The sequence below is a fragment of the Tenrec ecaudatus genome, chromosome 11, assembly GCF_050624435.1.
Source record: "Tenrec ecaudatus isolate mTenEca1 chromosome 11, mTenEca1.hap1, whole genome shotgun sequence".
Lineage (NCBI taxonomy): Eukaryota > Metazoa > Chordata > Mammalia > Afrosoricida > Tenrecidae > Tenrec > Tenrec ecaudatus.
This window is the reverse complement of record NC_134540.1, coordinates 37,708,785-37,723,224: the sequence shown is the minus strand read 5'-3', so window position 1 is coordinate 37,723,224 and position 14,440 is coordinate 37,708,785. Positions and strand designations below refer to the sequence as shown.

The 14,440-nt window shown below is 39.3% G+C and overlaps 1 protein-coding gene across 2 annotated transcripts in view; it reads right to left on the bottom strand.

Moving 5' to 3' along the window:
* The window catches only part of DIAPH3 (diaphanous related formin 3), a 576,438-nt gene that overhangs the window by 365,314 nt on the left and 196,684 nt on the right, over window positions 1–14,440 (bottom strand). For both annotated transcript variants that reach the window (XM_075563000.1, XM_075563001.1), the window contains 4 exons: window positions 11,932–12,042; window positions 11,493–11,611; window positions 10,169–10,285; window positions 2,898–3,016 (listed from right to left, as the gene is read on the bottom strand). In XM_075563000.1, coding sequence (XP_075419115.1) covers window positions 2,898–3,016; window positions 10,169–10,285; window positions 11,493–11,611; window positions 11,932–12,042 — 466 coding nt within the window. The remainder of the gene's footprint in view (window positions 1–2,897; window positions 3,017–10,168; window positions 10,286–11,492; window positions 11,612–11,931; window positions 12,043–14,440) is intronic.

The window sequence follows — 14,440 nt, the reverse complement described above, 5'->3', positions numbered from 1 at the left end:
TTGGTGAAAAAGTGTTTGCTTTTAGGATTCCAGTTAATACATGCACAGTATTCCAAATAAAAATGCTTCAACATATCTGTGATTAGTGGATGGTCCTAGGTAAGTCTCTTAGGAAGATACTTGGTCTTGGAATCCTTAGGGTGCCTTCAAAGAAAACAAATAAACAAATAACACTCTTTGTGCCAGTGAGGGCCAATATATTTTAGCAAGACTCAAATGGACATATTCTCAAGTCATTGAGGCATTGCCGAAAGTTTATGAGAATTCTGTCCCAACATAAAACCTCCTTCTATAGGAGGAATGCAGATTTTAAGAAAAGACCTCAAAGTTGAAGCTAGGAAAGGAAAGACCATCAACCTCAATGAAGGAAGACACTGAGGCTAAAGTCCAGAAACTGATGGAAGGAGCCGCTTAAAGTCACAGTTGACAAGATAGCTCTTGGAGTTTGGATCGTACCCGGTTCAGCATTTTCCATCTTAAGCAAACATCTTGGCCTCAGCAAACTTTTGGTTGGATGGGTGCCCTAAGTATTGAGTGAACAGCAAGTGGCTCAGAAAGCTGACCTTTCCATCAGGCTTTTAACGCAAGATCTCAGCTTGTCAAGATGATTTTATGGAATGGATTTTCACCAGGGTGAGTCTTGGATTTTATTAAGACTACCAAGAGAACAAGATCCACAAATACAGTGGCTTCCCTGCTAGTCCAGTTAAATTCCCAGAGGGAGGTCAGCTCAGAAAATCCCAGCAACCATTTGATGGAATCCCCAAGGGGCAATCTTATGAGGAGGATATCATGTTTGATAGGCAGAAAGGCAGGGAAGGGGAGAAAAGCCCTCGGGAGATGGACTGACAACACGGCAGCAACCATGGGCTTACAAATAGGCACAATTGTGGAGATGGTACATGGTTGAACAGCATTTCATTCTGTTGTGCATGGGGTCACTATGGGTCGGAACGGACTTGATGGAATCTAATAACAACAATCTCAGTAGATGTTCTTAAAGGATATAGGAGGATCATGGGATCTGAGTATGAAGATGTTTTAAGAAAATGAAAACCTGCATTGGTAGGGAAAAAAATGCCCTGTGGATTTCGTTCCAATGGATGTCTTGTGATGAGTTCTTAAAGAAATCTTACCCCATCCACCCTACAGCCCTGATCTCACCACTTCAGATTTCTTTGTGTTCCCCAAACTCAGAGACCATTTCAAAGACACATGATTTGAGTCTCTCAAGGAAGCCAAAACTGCCATTTTGACCGAGTATAAAGAGCAGAGAATTCGTTAGAGATGGGTTAGAGAAATGAAACACTACTTTCAGTTGTATACAGACCTAGATGGAAGAAATATAAAGAAACAATAGCATCATCGTCTGATTTTTTTAAGGTCTCTGCTATTTTGTATACTTTTTGACTCATCCTTATACGTTTAATCGATCTCTGACCCATGCAGTCTTTTCAACATCACACAATGGCAACTTGGAAAAGGTGACTTGCTGAGTCATAAAGACCATCAAAATGTTAACTCATTCCATAAGACAGGATCAAAATTACCATGTAAGTTAACCTCACCACTGATCTCATACAAAATATGTGAGCACTGAGAACTTGTCAAGAGAACAGTGGCATGTGCAAATTATCCAAATTATGAATTCTCCCTTGAAAGCTAAAATTTTATAATTGCTCACAAATGTTCACATTTCATTTCAACTTAAAATGTGCAAATTACAGAAGTCTGAATAGCCACCACTTGCATGACAGTAAGATTCTTTCAATGAAAAAATAACTGGGGGGAAAATTAAGCCAGTTCAGCTTACAACTCAAACAATTGCATGATTTTCCCCATCATACACTGCTATCTGTATATGCCCCATAATATCACATAACATATTAACTAAGGTGTTTATTCAAGGTTGCAATTTAACCATTTCTGTAGGGTTTCTCAGGAACACATTTTAGTAAAAGTTACCAGTTTTGTTATTGTGCTTTACTAGAGTGAAGAACACAGACTATGTAATCACATAGCTGGTGGTACTGCTTTAAATCATAACAAGGCACCCATATGAGGCAGTCACCTAATCTGGTGTCAGTTTAAGGATTAAGAGCATAGGGGTAGAGTCTATGCTGTCAATCTGGAGATAGCCAATGAGACTTCCATGTGGGCATGGCCTTCTCCTGAGAATTCTGGGAAACTGGCACTCCCGCCCTCCCCCCTTGGAGGCAGAAGTCTCTCTCTCTCTCTCTCTCTCTCTCTCTCTCTCTCTCTCTCTCTCTCTCTCTCTCTCTCTCTCTCTCTCTCTCTCTCTCTCTCTCTACTGCTCCCTGGGAGACATTACAGAAGACAAGCCACATGGATGCAACCAGACCTCTGAAGCTGGAGAAGCCACAGAGAGACCCCTGTCAGCGCTGAGACACATAAAACGCCACTGGACCCAAAGACTTTCTACCTACTGACCTGTGATTGTCCTGCATGTGGCTTCATTGCATGTGTTTCGTGAGTCTGAAGAGGACTTTATAGATTGTATCGGATATATGGGCTAATATCAGACTTATGGCCTTGGACTGGACTGGGTTGGGATGTTTTCTCAATGTTCAATCGCTCTTATATATAAATCTCTTTCTTATACACATAGGTGTGTCAATGGATTTGTTTCTCTAGTCTACCCAGACTAACACACCATAGCTTTATTTAGCATGGTTTTGTACCATCTAAACAAATACCACTCTAAAAATGAGGATAATATCTTAGTCCTTTGATGAATATTATTTTGACTTATAATTCACTGAACCAATCTTAAGCACTCTTAGGGTTTACAGACCCCATTTAAAGAACCAATCAAAGAGATAACACATGCAGTAAGACACAATCAGATATATCCATTTAAAAAGAGAAATACTCACCTACAAATTTACTTAAATCTAAATCAAGTCTTTTTCGGTATGTGAAGTCTGGATCCATTCCATCTCTGTGCAAGGTAATCTGAGATACACACTCATCAATTAATTTAAAGTATTGTTGTCTACAATCAAACACAAAAAAATATATACACTCAAGTTATTAAGATAAATAATATCAAAACAATGGACTTTTCTATTGAGCTTGATTTTGAATTTGATAATTTATTATTAGTAGGGCAGCGGACAAATACCGCATGCTAAAGAGCTCAAGCATGGAATGAGAGTAAATACAATTGTCCTCACTTTCTGTATAGGGCCTTAACGCATTTTAATAATCTTTATGTAGTTCTGGAAAATGTATTGTACTTTTCAGCTGATTTTCTTATAAAATTCAGAACCTTGACTTAATTATAGTAGGCGTAAAAAAGAATATTAAGACGGACTCATAAATGCCTGCAGTTGTTCTCAGTAGTTTCTACTTCTACTGTAGCATTCTAAAGTTGTCACCATTTATTTATTCAGTACACACACACACATACACACACACACTATGGTCTTTTCTAGGAAGCTCTGAGAAAGGTTTTTTGAACTACATGTTGCCAATACTATATTGAAATCAAATTTTAAAAACAAATATTATAAATAGAATATCAAATTGCCATATGTAACTCAAAAGAAAACTAGTAATTACATACAGCAACAGTTTGCCCCAAATCTAAACTTCAGGATTCATATTGTCAACAGTCAAGTTCATTCCATATACTGTTCTATTAAGCTGAAGAACATCTTTAAACTTTCATCCACCAACGGTGAATCTTTTCACTTTTATAAACACACAGTAGTCCTCTACCTCCAGCCACCATGTAACACATCTTTCTTTCCTCAACGACTTTCAGCACATCTTTCTTCTCCAAGTCCTCTTGAACATTCATGTGATAGCCACCCTAATCTCTTAGGCTTTCCATTACTATGAACTATGACATGCTTCCCTCATATCAACTTCCCTAAACATAATAAACCATCTATGTGCTGAATCAGTAGGAGCCCTGGTGGGGTAGTGGGTTACTCATTGAGCTGCCAGCAGAAAGGTCAGCAGTTCTAAACTATCATCTAAAGCAGCGGTTCACAACCTGTGGGTCACGACCCCCATGGGGGTCGAACGACCCTTTCACAGGGGTGGCCCGATTCATATCAGTAAAAAATGACAGTTATGAAGCAACAACAAAATTAATTTTATGGTTGGGGGTCACCACAAAATGAGGAACTGTATTAAAGGGTGGCGGCATGAGGAAGGTTGAGTCACTGACCTAAAGAGAGAAATCCAACTAAAAAAACACCTGCCTGCCATCAAGTCTCTGCTGACGCACAGCGATGCCAAGGCAAAGTGCAACTGCCCGGGGTCCAAGACCGTAACTCTTCATGGGAGTACAAAGCGCCATCTTTCTCCCAGAGAGCAGCTGCTGGTTTTGAACTGCTGACCTTGCCGTTAGCAAGGAGCCTAAGTGAAAAGCACTAAAGCCACCGGGGCTTTGAAAGAGATTTACTCACTTTCAAGTTTCCTCAAATCTAAATGGAGTCTTTTTTGGTTTGTGAAGTCTAGATCCATTCCATCTCTATGCCATGTAATCTGAGATTTACACTGATCAATTAATTTAATCTTTCTGTAAATAATTTATTTTTTAATTTCCCCTATAGGACAAAGCGGAGGGTCTCTAATCTTGTAAAGACGTGCAATCTCAGAAGACCATGAAGGTCGTTCCTCTCTGCATTACCCGGTTGCTAGAAGCCAGAATGCAGATGGTGGTGGCAAGTTGGGGGGTTTGGAGCGCCAAATAAAACTGTACTACAGTTTTACCATTTGCAAGAGGAGAGTAGTAATGTTCAATTGCCAGAGCATACAAATGCTTAAGAAACTGTTCGTGGGTAAACTTCTAGGCCTGTTTACCATCCCCTCAATTTTATCAATTTCTTTCAAATAAAATCTCTCTCATCACCTAGTTGTCCAGTCCTCACAACATCTACAACTAAGATATGTTTCAGCCTCATTTGTTGTTTCTGATCTGAAAATAGAGATGATGCACTCCATTTCTTACTGCTATCCAATATTGCACTGCTTTGACAATAAACATCTTTTAAATTAACAACAAAAGCTATTTTATATCTGTGACAAACTGGGCTGTGTCATCAAAAAAGTCTGTGCCACAAACCCTCCCTCACCTCTGTGACTTTGGTTATGATACAAATTTGGGAACAGGAGGTCTTTAAGATCTTAATGAGGCAGGATTTGTAAAGATGATGTCCTGAGTCCATCTCTTCGGAGATATAAAAGCAATCGAACAAGGAAGCGAGAAGCAGATATAGGATGAGAGAGAGAGAAATGCCAAAGCTCATGCGGACTGCCCAGGAGCAGAAGCAAAGCGCTTCATGCAGAGCCAACAGCGAGAAAACGCCTTCCCCTGGGGCCCAAATCCTAAACTCGGGCTCTGAGAACAGAGCTGCACTTGACAAGGGCACCAGATGTGCGATCTCTGGCATTACAGCGTTAATAAACTTTTAAAGAATGAAAATTGTATTATTTGTTTTTCTTTCTTGAACAACTCCCACTTTAAGTTCATTACTCTGTAACTCAAATATTGAGCACAAATTGTTCAGCAGGGAATCCTAGCAAGAAATAACATATTTCAGATTCAACAAATACATTTCTACAAAATAATCTTGATGGATAATATTGATCAAGGTATAGGTCTATCAGGTGGGCCATAAGAATTGTTCTAAATAAGAGATGACTATAGACATGTTTTATTGATAAAACAGTTTTCTCTTAGAGAGTATTTTAAAATCATCCTCATTTTCTCTGCAGACTTTTGAACAAATATCAGAAGTTCCAAGTACTTTGAACACAGTGTTTTCGCGAGTTGTTACCAGCTCCATTTTGACTATAAGTGGCCCTCTGTGAGCCCATTAGAAGTGCACCGGAGGGCTACACGCTTGTGACCTTTCAGAAGCACATCACCAGGGCTGCCCCCCATGAAGCCGCCGGGTGGGGTCAAACCTCCAACCTGCAGTGTTCATCCACTTGCACCCTGCAGAGATTCCTTTGGAACATGGCAAGGTAGCAAGTATCTACACAGAACTGGGCTCGTCTTCCCCTCTACGCTCCACTGTGTGGAGGGTTTTACCTTCTTCTGTACTTTTGCTTGGCGTTGTTGGTGTTGTTTGGGGAGTTCTGTTCATGACGAAGAGGAGGATTTTTGTTCATTATAAAAAATGATTTTAAGTACCTGCCACCTTTGTTGGTATATTCTCCAGATGAATTCCATTTAAATGAAATTTCCTTGTCTTTCAAATGAGAAAATGACAGAAGATTCTATTTTTTGCATCAAAAGATGCTTCCCAATGAGTGAATTTCCCATTTAGTATTAAAACACTTGATACACTTATCAATAAAAACTAAAAAAGTATGTGCATTCATATCAAAATTAGTTTAAAATATCCAGTTTACCTGAGATTTCTAATAAGATAAAATACAATTCCATCTGAGATAGAGGAAATTGAAAAATGAAGGTTAAAAAGAGTCCGAATTTCATAAAACTGAGCCTTATTGCACACATTTTTTAAAATCAACATTTATAAAATAAATATATGGCAAAATATTAGGTAATCTAATTTGGGCATTCTAATAATGGTCTTTGCTGAGAAGGAATGAGAACAATTCTAATAAGTAATCCTGAGTGTTGGAGAACATGGGGGAAGCCAATGGGCTGTTCTTGATGACAGCAGCCATGGGAAGGTAATTCTCCCTTGATGGTGACTGCATCTAGAACAAAGATCAAGGGCAGGACCTCAAGATCTAGGAAGGAGAGTCACACGGATGAGGTCCAATGAAAAGTCGATGGCCCACAGAGAAGAGAGCTAACGCTCGGTCTCAGCAGTGTGGCACCAGGGAAACGCCATACTATTTACCTGAGACTCTTGAGCCCACTAACTTTAAGTGAGAAAGCATCCTGAGGATCTCCCCTGGGGCCTTTGTGGGTTCTGCTGAGTTTTGAAGGGAGACTCAACCACACACTCCGTGGACATAGACAAAAGAATTAAGCTGTAAGTATGAAAGTTGCGTGGCACTGGTTCAACTCTTTGAAATTCAAATCTTTGAAAGCAAGCAGTAGTTATAAATTCTTGGGAATATAAATAATCATTAGGTTGAGAGGAACAACCATACACAGATTAAGGATGGATGGTGTTACTTTAGGGTAAATGAGAAGCTTCAATTTCATTTTTATGCAACTTTATGGTAGCTACACAGTGCTGTCATAGCCAGGGTCCTAGGGCATCTAAATATATTATCAAGTGAATTTATTAGTATTTTAGATCTGTCAATGTTATTGCTATATGCTGTACAGTCAGCCTATTGACCTTTGGCCCAACAGAACAAAACCACTGCGTGGTCCTCCAGAGGCTTCACGATTTTCATGTTTGACTCCCTGTACATTACCAAACAGGATGCCTTTTCTTTCCAGAGACTGCTCTCTCCTGATTACATGTCCAAAGGCTGTGAGACTAAGTTCTGCCATCCTGGCTTCTCAGGCGCCTAATGCCTGTACTTCTTTCAGGACAAATTTCTTTGCTCTTGTGGCAGTTTATGATATTTCCTATATTCTTTATCAGGACCATAATTCAAATGCATTGCTTCTTCTTTTGTCTTCCTGATTCAATGCCCAACTTTCATATGCATATTAGGCAATTGAAAGTACCATGGCTTGGGGCAGCTGCATCCTATTCCTCAAAATACCATCCTTGCATTTCAATACGTTAAAGTGTCTCATGCAGCCAGTTTATCCAATCCAATAAGTCCTTTGAGCCCTTGCCTGTGACCTTCATGAGCACTGATTGTGGATGCAAGTAAGAACATCCCTGACAGCTTCACTGTCTCTCCCTTTGTTGTACCAATGGCTTAGAACCTCTATTTTTTTTTTCCTTTTACCGTGCTGCTACTACCTACCCATCCACTTGTGAGGATTTGGGTCTTCTTCACAGTGAGTTGCAATCCTTACTGAAGGCTGCACTCCTAATCTTCACCAGCAAGTGCTTCCTGTCCTCCTCCCTTTCAGCAAGCAAGGTGTGTCATCTACATATCTTGGGTTTCTAATAAGCTTTCTCCCATCCTGATGCTGTGTTCTTCTTCATTTTATCCAGCTTCTGTGGCACTTGTTCAGCATAAAGATTGAATAAGTAAGGTGAGAGGACACAAACCTGATGCCCACCTTCCTGGATCTTAACCCATGTATGACTCCCTTGTTCTGTTCATACAACTGCCATGTAAATGTTCAGGTTCTATACGTACATGTACAGGTTCTACCTGAGTGCAAGGTAGTGTTGTGGAATTCCCAACCTTCTCAAGGCGACCCATAGTTTGTTACAGTCCACACTGTCAAATGCCTGTGCTTTCTCAATAAAACACAAGGAAATATCTTTCTGGTATTCTCTGCTTTCAGGAAAGATCCATCAGATATCAGCAGTGGTATCCCTCTTCTGAATCTGGCTTGGATTTCTGGCAGCGCCCTGTAAATGTATCACTGGAACTGTTGGTGAATGATCTTCAGCAAAATGTTACTGAATTTCTGCAATCTGTGGACTCCCCTTTCTTTGGATGGAACACAAATATAGATCTCTTGTAGTCAGTCAACCAAGTAGCAGTCTCCAAGCTTCTTTACAGGGACAAAGGAGGGTTTCCAGTGCTTCATCAGCTGCTGAAACAGTGGAATGGTAATCCGTCCATTTCTGGGGCCTATTTGGGGGTAATGTCTTCAGTGCGGCCTGAATGTCTTCCTTCACCGCCATTGGTTCTTGCTCATATGCCATTTCAGGAAGTGGCTGGGGGTCAACTAGTCCCGTTTCATACGGGATCTCTGTGTATTCCCTCCATCTTCTTTTGCTGCTTCTGGCACATTCATCTTTTGCCCAAAGAATCTTTCAGTATTGCAACTTCAGGCTTAAATTTTTTCTTCAGTTCTTTCAGTTCAAGATGTGCTGAGTGTGTTCTTGGTTTTTCAATTCTAGGGCTTGCACATCTCATTATGATATTTGACTTTGTCTTCTGGAGATGCCCTGTGAAATGTTCTGTTCAGCTCTTTGACTTAATCATTTCTTCCATTTGCCTTATCTACTCTGTGGTTAAGAACAAGTTTGTTTCTTCTACTTTTAATAAAATGCTTATATAGTTTAATAATGATATATTTTTTAAATATCAGAAAGAAACAAATTGAACATTATAGGAAGTACTAAGGTCTTTCAGAAGGCCAATTTCTAACACCAACCCAAATTCCATCTACAAAAAGAAGAGATTAGATAGATGGTTTGCATTCACAAGAAGCTAACTTTGAACATTTTCTAGCCTTTATACTTCTACAACCACAGATAGAGCAAAGAGCTATGCATTCCAACCCTGACGTTACTCAGAGGAAAGAACTGAGTTCGACATGCCTAGCATATCCTTCAATTTGAAATTTGAGTAAGAAAAAAAAGGCACAATAATTGAAAGCAAAACTTCAGCAAAGCTAAACTGCTGGCAACAAAAAAAATGGTTTTAAATCTAAGCATCTCAGCTTCCCTCCTAAAAGGTTCACGGGAGAATGTGGAGAACATTTATTGAATATACATCCATGTAAGGTAATTTCACTAGGAATCTTACCCATACTTGCCATATTTCATCACCTAAACAACTCAGTGAGTTAGGTAGTAACATCTATATATAGTTACATAAGATGTAGGTGAAATAGTAAAAAGATAATTCGTTAAACTTGGATGCTTAGAACAATCAAATTTGAAAAGTGGTCTAATTTTTCTGATACTTTAGCAGCATTCAGTGAGGCTATATTCTTAAGGAACTTTCCAGCTACTTAAACACTAATTTATTTGCTACTTAATGTCCTACATATATTATTTTAAAAGAAACATATCTACATCATCCAGCACTAACCAGAAAATATTATCATTCACATGATGAACTAATAAGTTGTTGCTAACTCACATTTTTATTTAGCTGCAAGCTTGTAACTAAGAACTCACTGGAGTTCACAAAATAATAGTAAAGTCACTTTAACATCATTATCTAAATATATGCCCAGAACAAACAACACACACTAAGAGTGAATATTATGACAGAAATAAAAATATTCAAAGTATCCACTTGGCCAAGTGAAACATCAGGTGAATTTTTACAATTGATAGCTTTTTATTATTAGGGAAAAAAACATTAGAATACAGCTTCCTCTTACCTTATAAAATCATCATTTCGAATCAGCAAAAGATGCTGAAGAATAGAAACAAAATATCCCTCTGCTCTAGTTTCCTTAACAGTATTCCACACCATGTTGTAAACATCATATGCTTCAGTAAATTGATTAAGGAATATGTGGATTTATTTATACTCTACTTTGAAAAGCTGCTGAAAAAAAGGGAGGGGGGAAGGAAAGAGAAATAAACAAACAAACAAACAAACACCCCAGCCACCACAGAATCTGTTTCATAAGGGTCGGAAAGCTTAATGGCTGTCTAACTCCAAAATCAGTTAGTAGTGAAATGCTTAACATCGTGCCATTCCCCATGAGAGAAAACGGTAGCAGTCTGCTTCCATATAAGAGTTACAGCCTTGAAAGTCCTATGGAGTTCATTCTACGCTACCTATTGGCTAGCTAGGAGTAAGAATCAACTCACTGACAGTGGGTACAAGTCTCTTTGGCTTGTAACTCTAAAACGGCACCATGTATTTGGTGGTCTAAAAGGTTAACTACCATGCTCAGCTCCTGAGAGGTTGAAGGTTTGAGTCCAACCAGAGACACCTCGAAAGGAAGACCTGGTGATCTTATCCTGAAAACTCTCTGGAACACAGTCTACCCCGAGAAGCACGGCATGGCCATGAGTTAGACACAAGAGTAACTGGTTTCTTGTTGTGGTGGTTTTGATATTTTATATTGATCCCAAGACAGAGCATTGGTCCCTAAGATGAGGGTGGAAATGATGACTGAGCCTAACACTTCCTGGCTTCCTCACTACAATAAACCCCAACCAGTCTGCATCTATCTGGAGCCAAGGGGCAGTAGACAGCTGGTTGTGAATACTGTATTGGTTCCGGCAGCGCCCTGACTGAGAAAGCAGGTTTGGGCGGAGGTTAGGGATTTAGTTGGCCCAAAGAAGAATGCGTACATCTGCAGACACACAGAGTTAACATGGGACCCACATGTGTAAGCATCCAAGGCACAGAAAACATGCTCTCCGCTGAGCTGAGGCTACTCTCCGCCTAATGCTGAAAAGCACGGGGGTTGGGAACAACCTGAAAGGCAAACAGTACAGAGAGCATACATACACAGACGATGGGGTCTAAGTGAATCCACTCGTGCACTCGCATGTGTACATTCCTAAAAATACACACGAAATCAAGAAAGCTTCACACAAACATTCATCTGATTTATGAAGGTCGGAGTTCATACTGGGTATAGAGAAATGGCTTCAGAAGTTTACTTTTTCAGCGTGTAAGGGTTGTTGGTTGTGATTTTAGCAGTAATTTTACAAACTGAACTATGCTTCAGAACAAAAGGATATTTAAATTCAGCTTTAATATCTTCAAAGCGATAGGAAAACTCAGCCAAATCTTCTTCCTTATGCTCAGCAAAGACTTTAAGTTGGATATCCAAGACATCATTCTTAAGACGCTTTAAATTCTAAATATATTGAATAAAAATTATCAGTGAACAATTCAATTTCTAATTATATAAAAGAAAAAATGAAAAACATATAAAGCAACTGTATTATTTTAAATATACCAACCATGGAAATGAATTATAACATTCAAATATTTAAAGTGTTAAATAATATGCAAGTTTATTATCTATATTTCAAAAATAAGCTTTTGTATTCATCTTGTTCCAGACAAATTTTCCTTGAAGGTAATTTATCTAAGTCCACCTTGTCTCCTCCCAATACACATCCCTACTCAAATTTTCTTCAAATTGAAATATTAATAAGGAGACAGGGCACTTACCGGAAATACCTCCTTCAATCCACAACGCATAAATTCATTTCTGATGTGAAGCCTCAAATCTAAGTCATCAGGAGACGTAACAAGCGCATTGATGAGCTGCATACAGGCTACCTACAAGAGATGATGTGACAAAACTCAGCATTGCTTTCCGGCAGTAAAGAAGGAGCAGGTACACCGGAAACACTGGGCTCTCAATCCAAGTGTCCACATACAGCTTCCCTCATGCTGTGGCTGCTCGTGGCTGTCAGCTTCATTCTGATTCAGGATGACTCCAAGGTGCACCAAGTAGAACTGCATCCAAAGGGCTTTCAGAGCTGAGACCTTTCAGAAGCAGATCACCAAGCCTTACTTCAGGACACCTGTAAGTGGACTCGAGCCACCAAACCCAGTTGAGTTGTTCAGGACGTAATCGTGTGCCACCAAATGACCCCTCCCCTGACAGCAGAGAAATAGCCTTTCGAAACCCGTTGCCATGGTGTCAAACCTAACTCAGGGAGACTCTGCAGGCCAGAGTAGACGTGCCCCTGGCGCTTCTGAAGCCTCGTCTTCCTCCTCAGAGTAGATGGTGGGTTCAAACTGCTGACCTTGCTGTTAGCAGCCCAAGGCATAAGCAAGGGTCAATTATAAAAGAAGAATCGTTGCAGTGGAGCTTTAATTTTTGTATTTATTTGCAAGCAGAAGGGAGGTGAGAGATATTTATTTGCTGGGAAGGAGGAGAGGCGAAACATATACATGAAAGTTCAGTTCTTGGCAATGATGTCATCCTGTAAACATAGAAGTTAAATTTAACAGATCCTAGATAAAAATTATAGCTCTATAAAGGATTATAAGATAATTTTCGATCCAGCAAGAAAAGCTTGAGCTGAAAAAAACCTCAAGATAAACAAGTACCCTGAAATCTGTGTATAACTAAGAACTATATTAAGAAAGAACACTGCCTATCAAACTAACAGTTTCTAGAAGTTAAATTGCCAGGTAGTGCTTCCCACACTGGTAAAAATTCAGCACTGCAGTATATTATGCTTATTAAGAACATATAAAGAGATGATATAATTAACTAAAGCCTTTTGTACATAGCTCGAATGATAAAAAATAAATTCACAAAATTGTTCATTTTTAACCCTCCAGAAACATCTCTCTCATCATATAAAATCCATATAATAGAAGGAAGCATGGTGTTCACTGTTATCGTTGATGGTGTTATTTTTCTAAGTCTACGATCTGCCAAAGTCTAGCTAGAACAACCAGACTACTAATCAATATGTTTAACCACATACTGTTCCCTAAATTGCCCTTTCTTAATCCCTTAAGGCAAGGCTTATATGAATTTAAAATGCTACGTTTGGATTAAGACACCAATAGAGGCTTTAGTTCCTGCTGGTTGAAATATTTGGTAATTGTCGTATTTGATATCAACCCACTAAAACCTGGCCAGCATGCCCTGCTGTCAAAACTTGAGATTCTTTAAGAGGAGGCAGGGAAATCTGCAGGAAAAAAACAGGGGGGGAAACACACACACTTTAATTAAAAAATAAAATAAAAACCTTGAAAGAGTCTGCCTTTCAGTACATGCTCACCCAGCTGTAACCAGTTCATGTCAAAAGTCAAGTTAAAAAAATCTTACTTTCCACTGCTCTGGCAGATATTATCCAGTCACCAGAAAGACTTTTAGCAATGTAAAATAATTTTAAAAGCTCTCCAAGAACATACAAATAATATGTCTACATTCAGGGAAAACTAAACCAGATCAGTCACTTTGTTTCTAGAAAGGGAAAATATATACAACTAAAAGAAAGCAGGAGACATAAACAAAATGAAAATTAATATTAAATAATATCTAAAGGGAAAACAGATAATAAAAGCAAACCAAACCCACCTCTGGTCAAGTCCATTCTGACTCACGGCTGACCCAAGGGCAGAGAAGACCTGCTCATCATTTCCACAGGTGCAATCCTGGAGGAAGCCGGCCGCCTCAGCGCTCTCACCGAGGCCAGCAGCTGGTGGAGCCCGACCATGAGCTTCTGTCTAGCAGCCTTTGTCCTGAGTGCTGACACTACAAGAGTCCAAACTCACTGCCAACCCCTAGAAACCTAGGATAGGCTACAACTGCCCAGTGAGTTTCCGAGACTGGAACTCTTTGTTGTTGTTGTTTTAATTTAGATTGTAACTTTTTTTTTATAGTTAAGTCATATTTTTTAAACAATTTATTGTAACTTTTTATGGGAGAAGAAAGCTTCATCGTTCTTCAGTGGAGTGGTTGGTGGTTTCAAACTGCTGACCTTGCAGTTAGCAGTCTGAAGTGTAACTACTACACCACCAGGGCTCCCCTTGAGTGCGAAGAAGACCATGAATTGAGAAGAAAGAAGGGAAAGGATTAGCCAACTTATATCTGGGCAACATTTAAGAAGATAACTGTCCAAAGAATAAAAACTGAACATTTAATTTGCCAACCTCAAATAATATAATGCATTTCCATCAAATCTACAAAATTATTTCTCCATTCTAATCT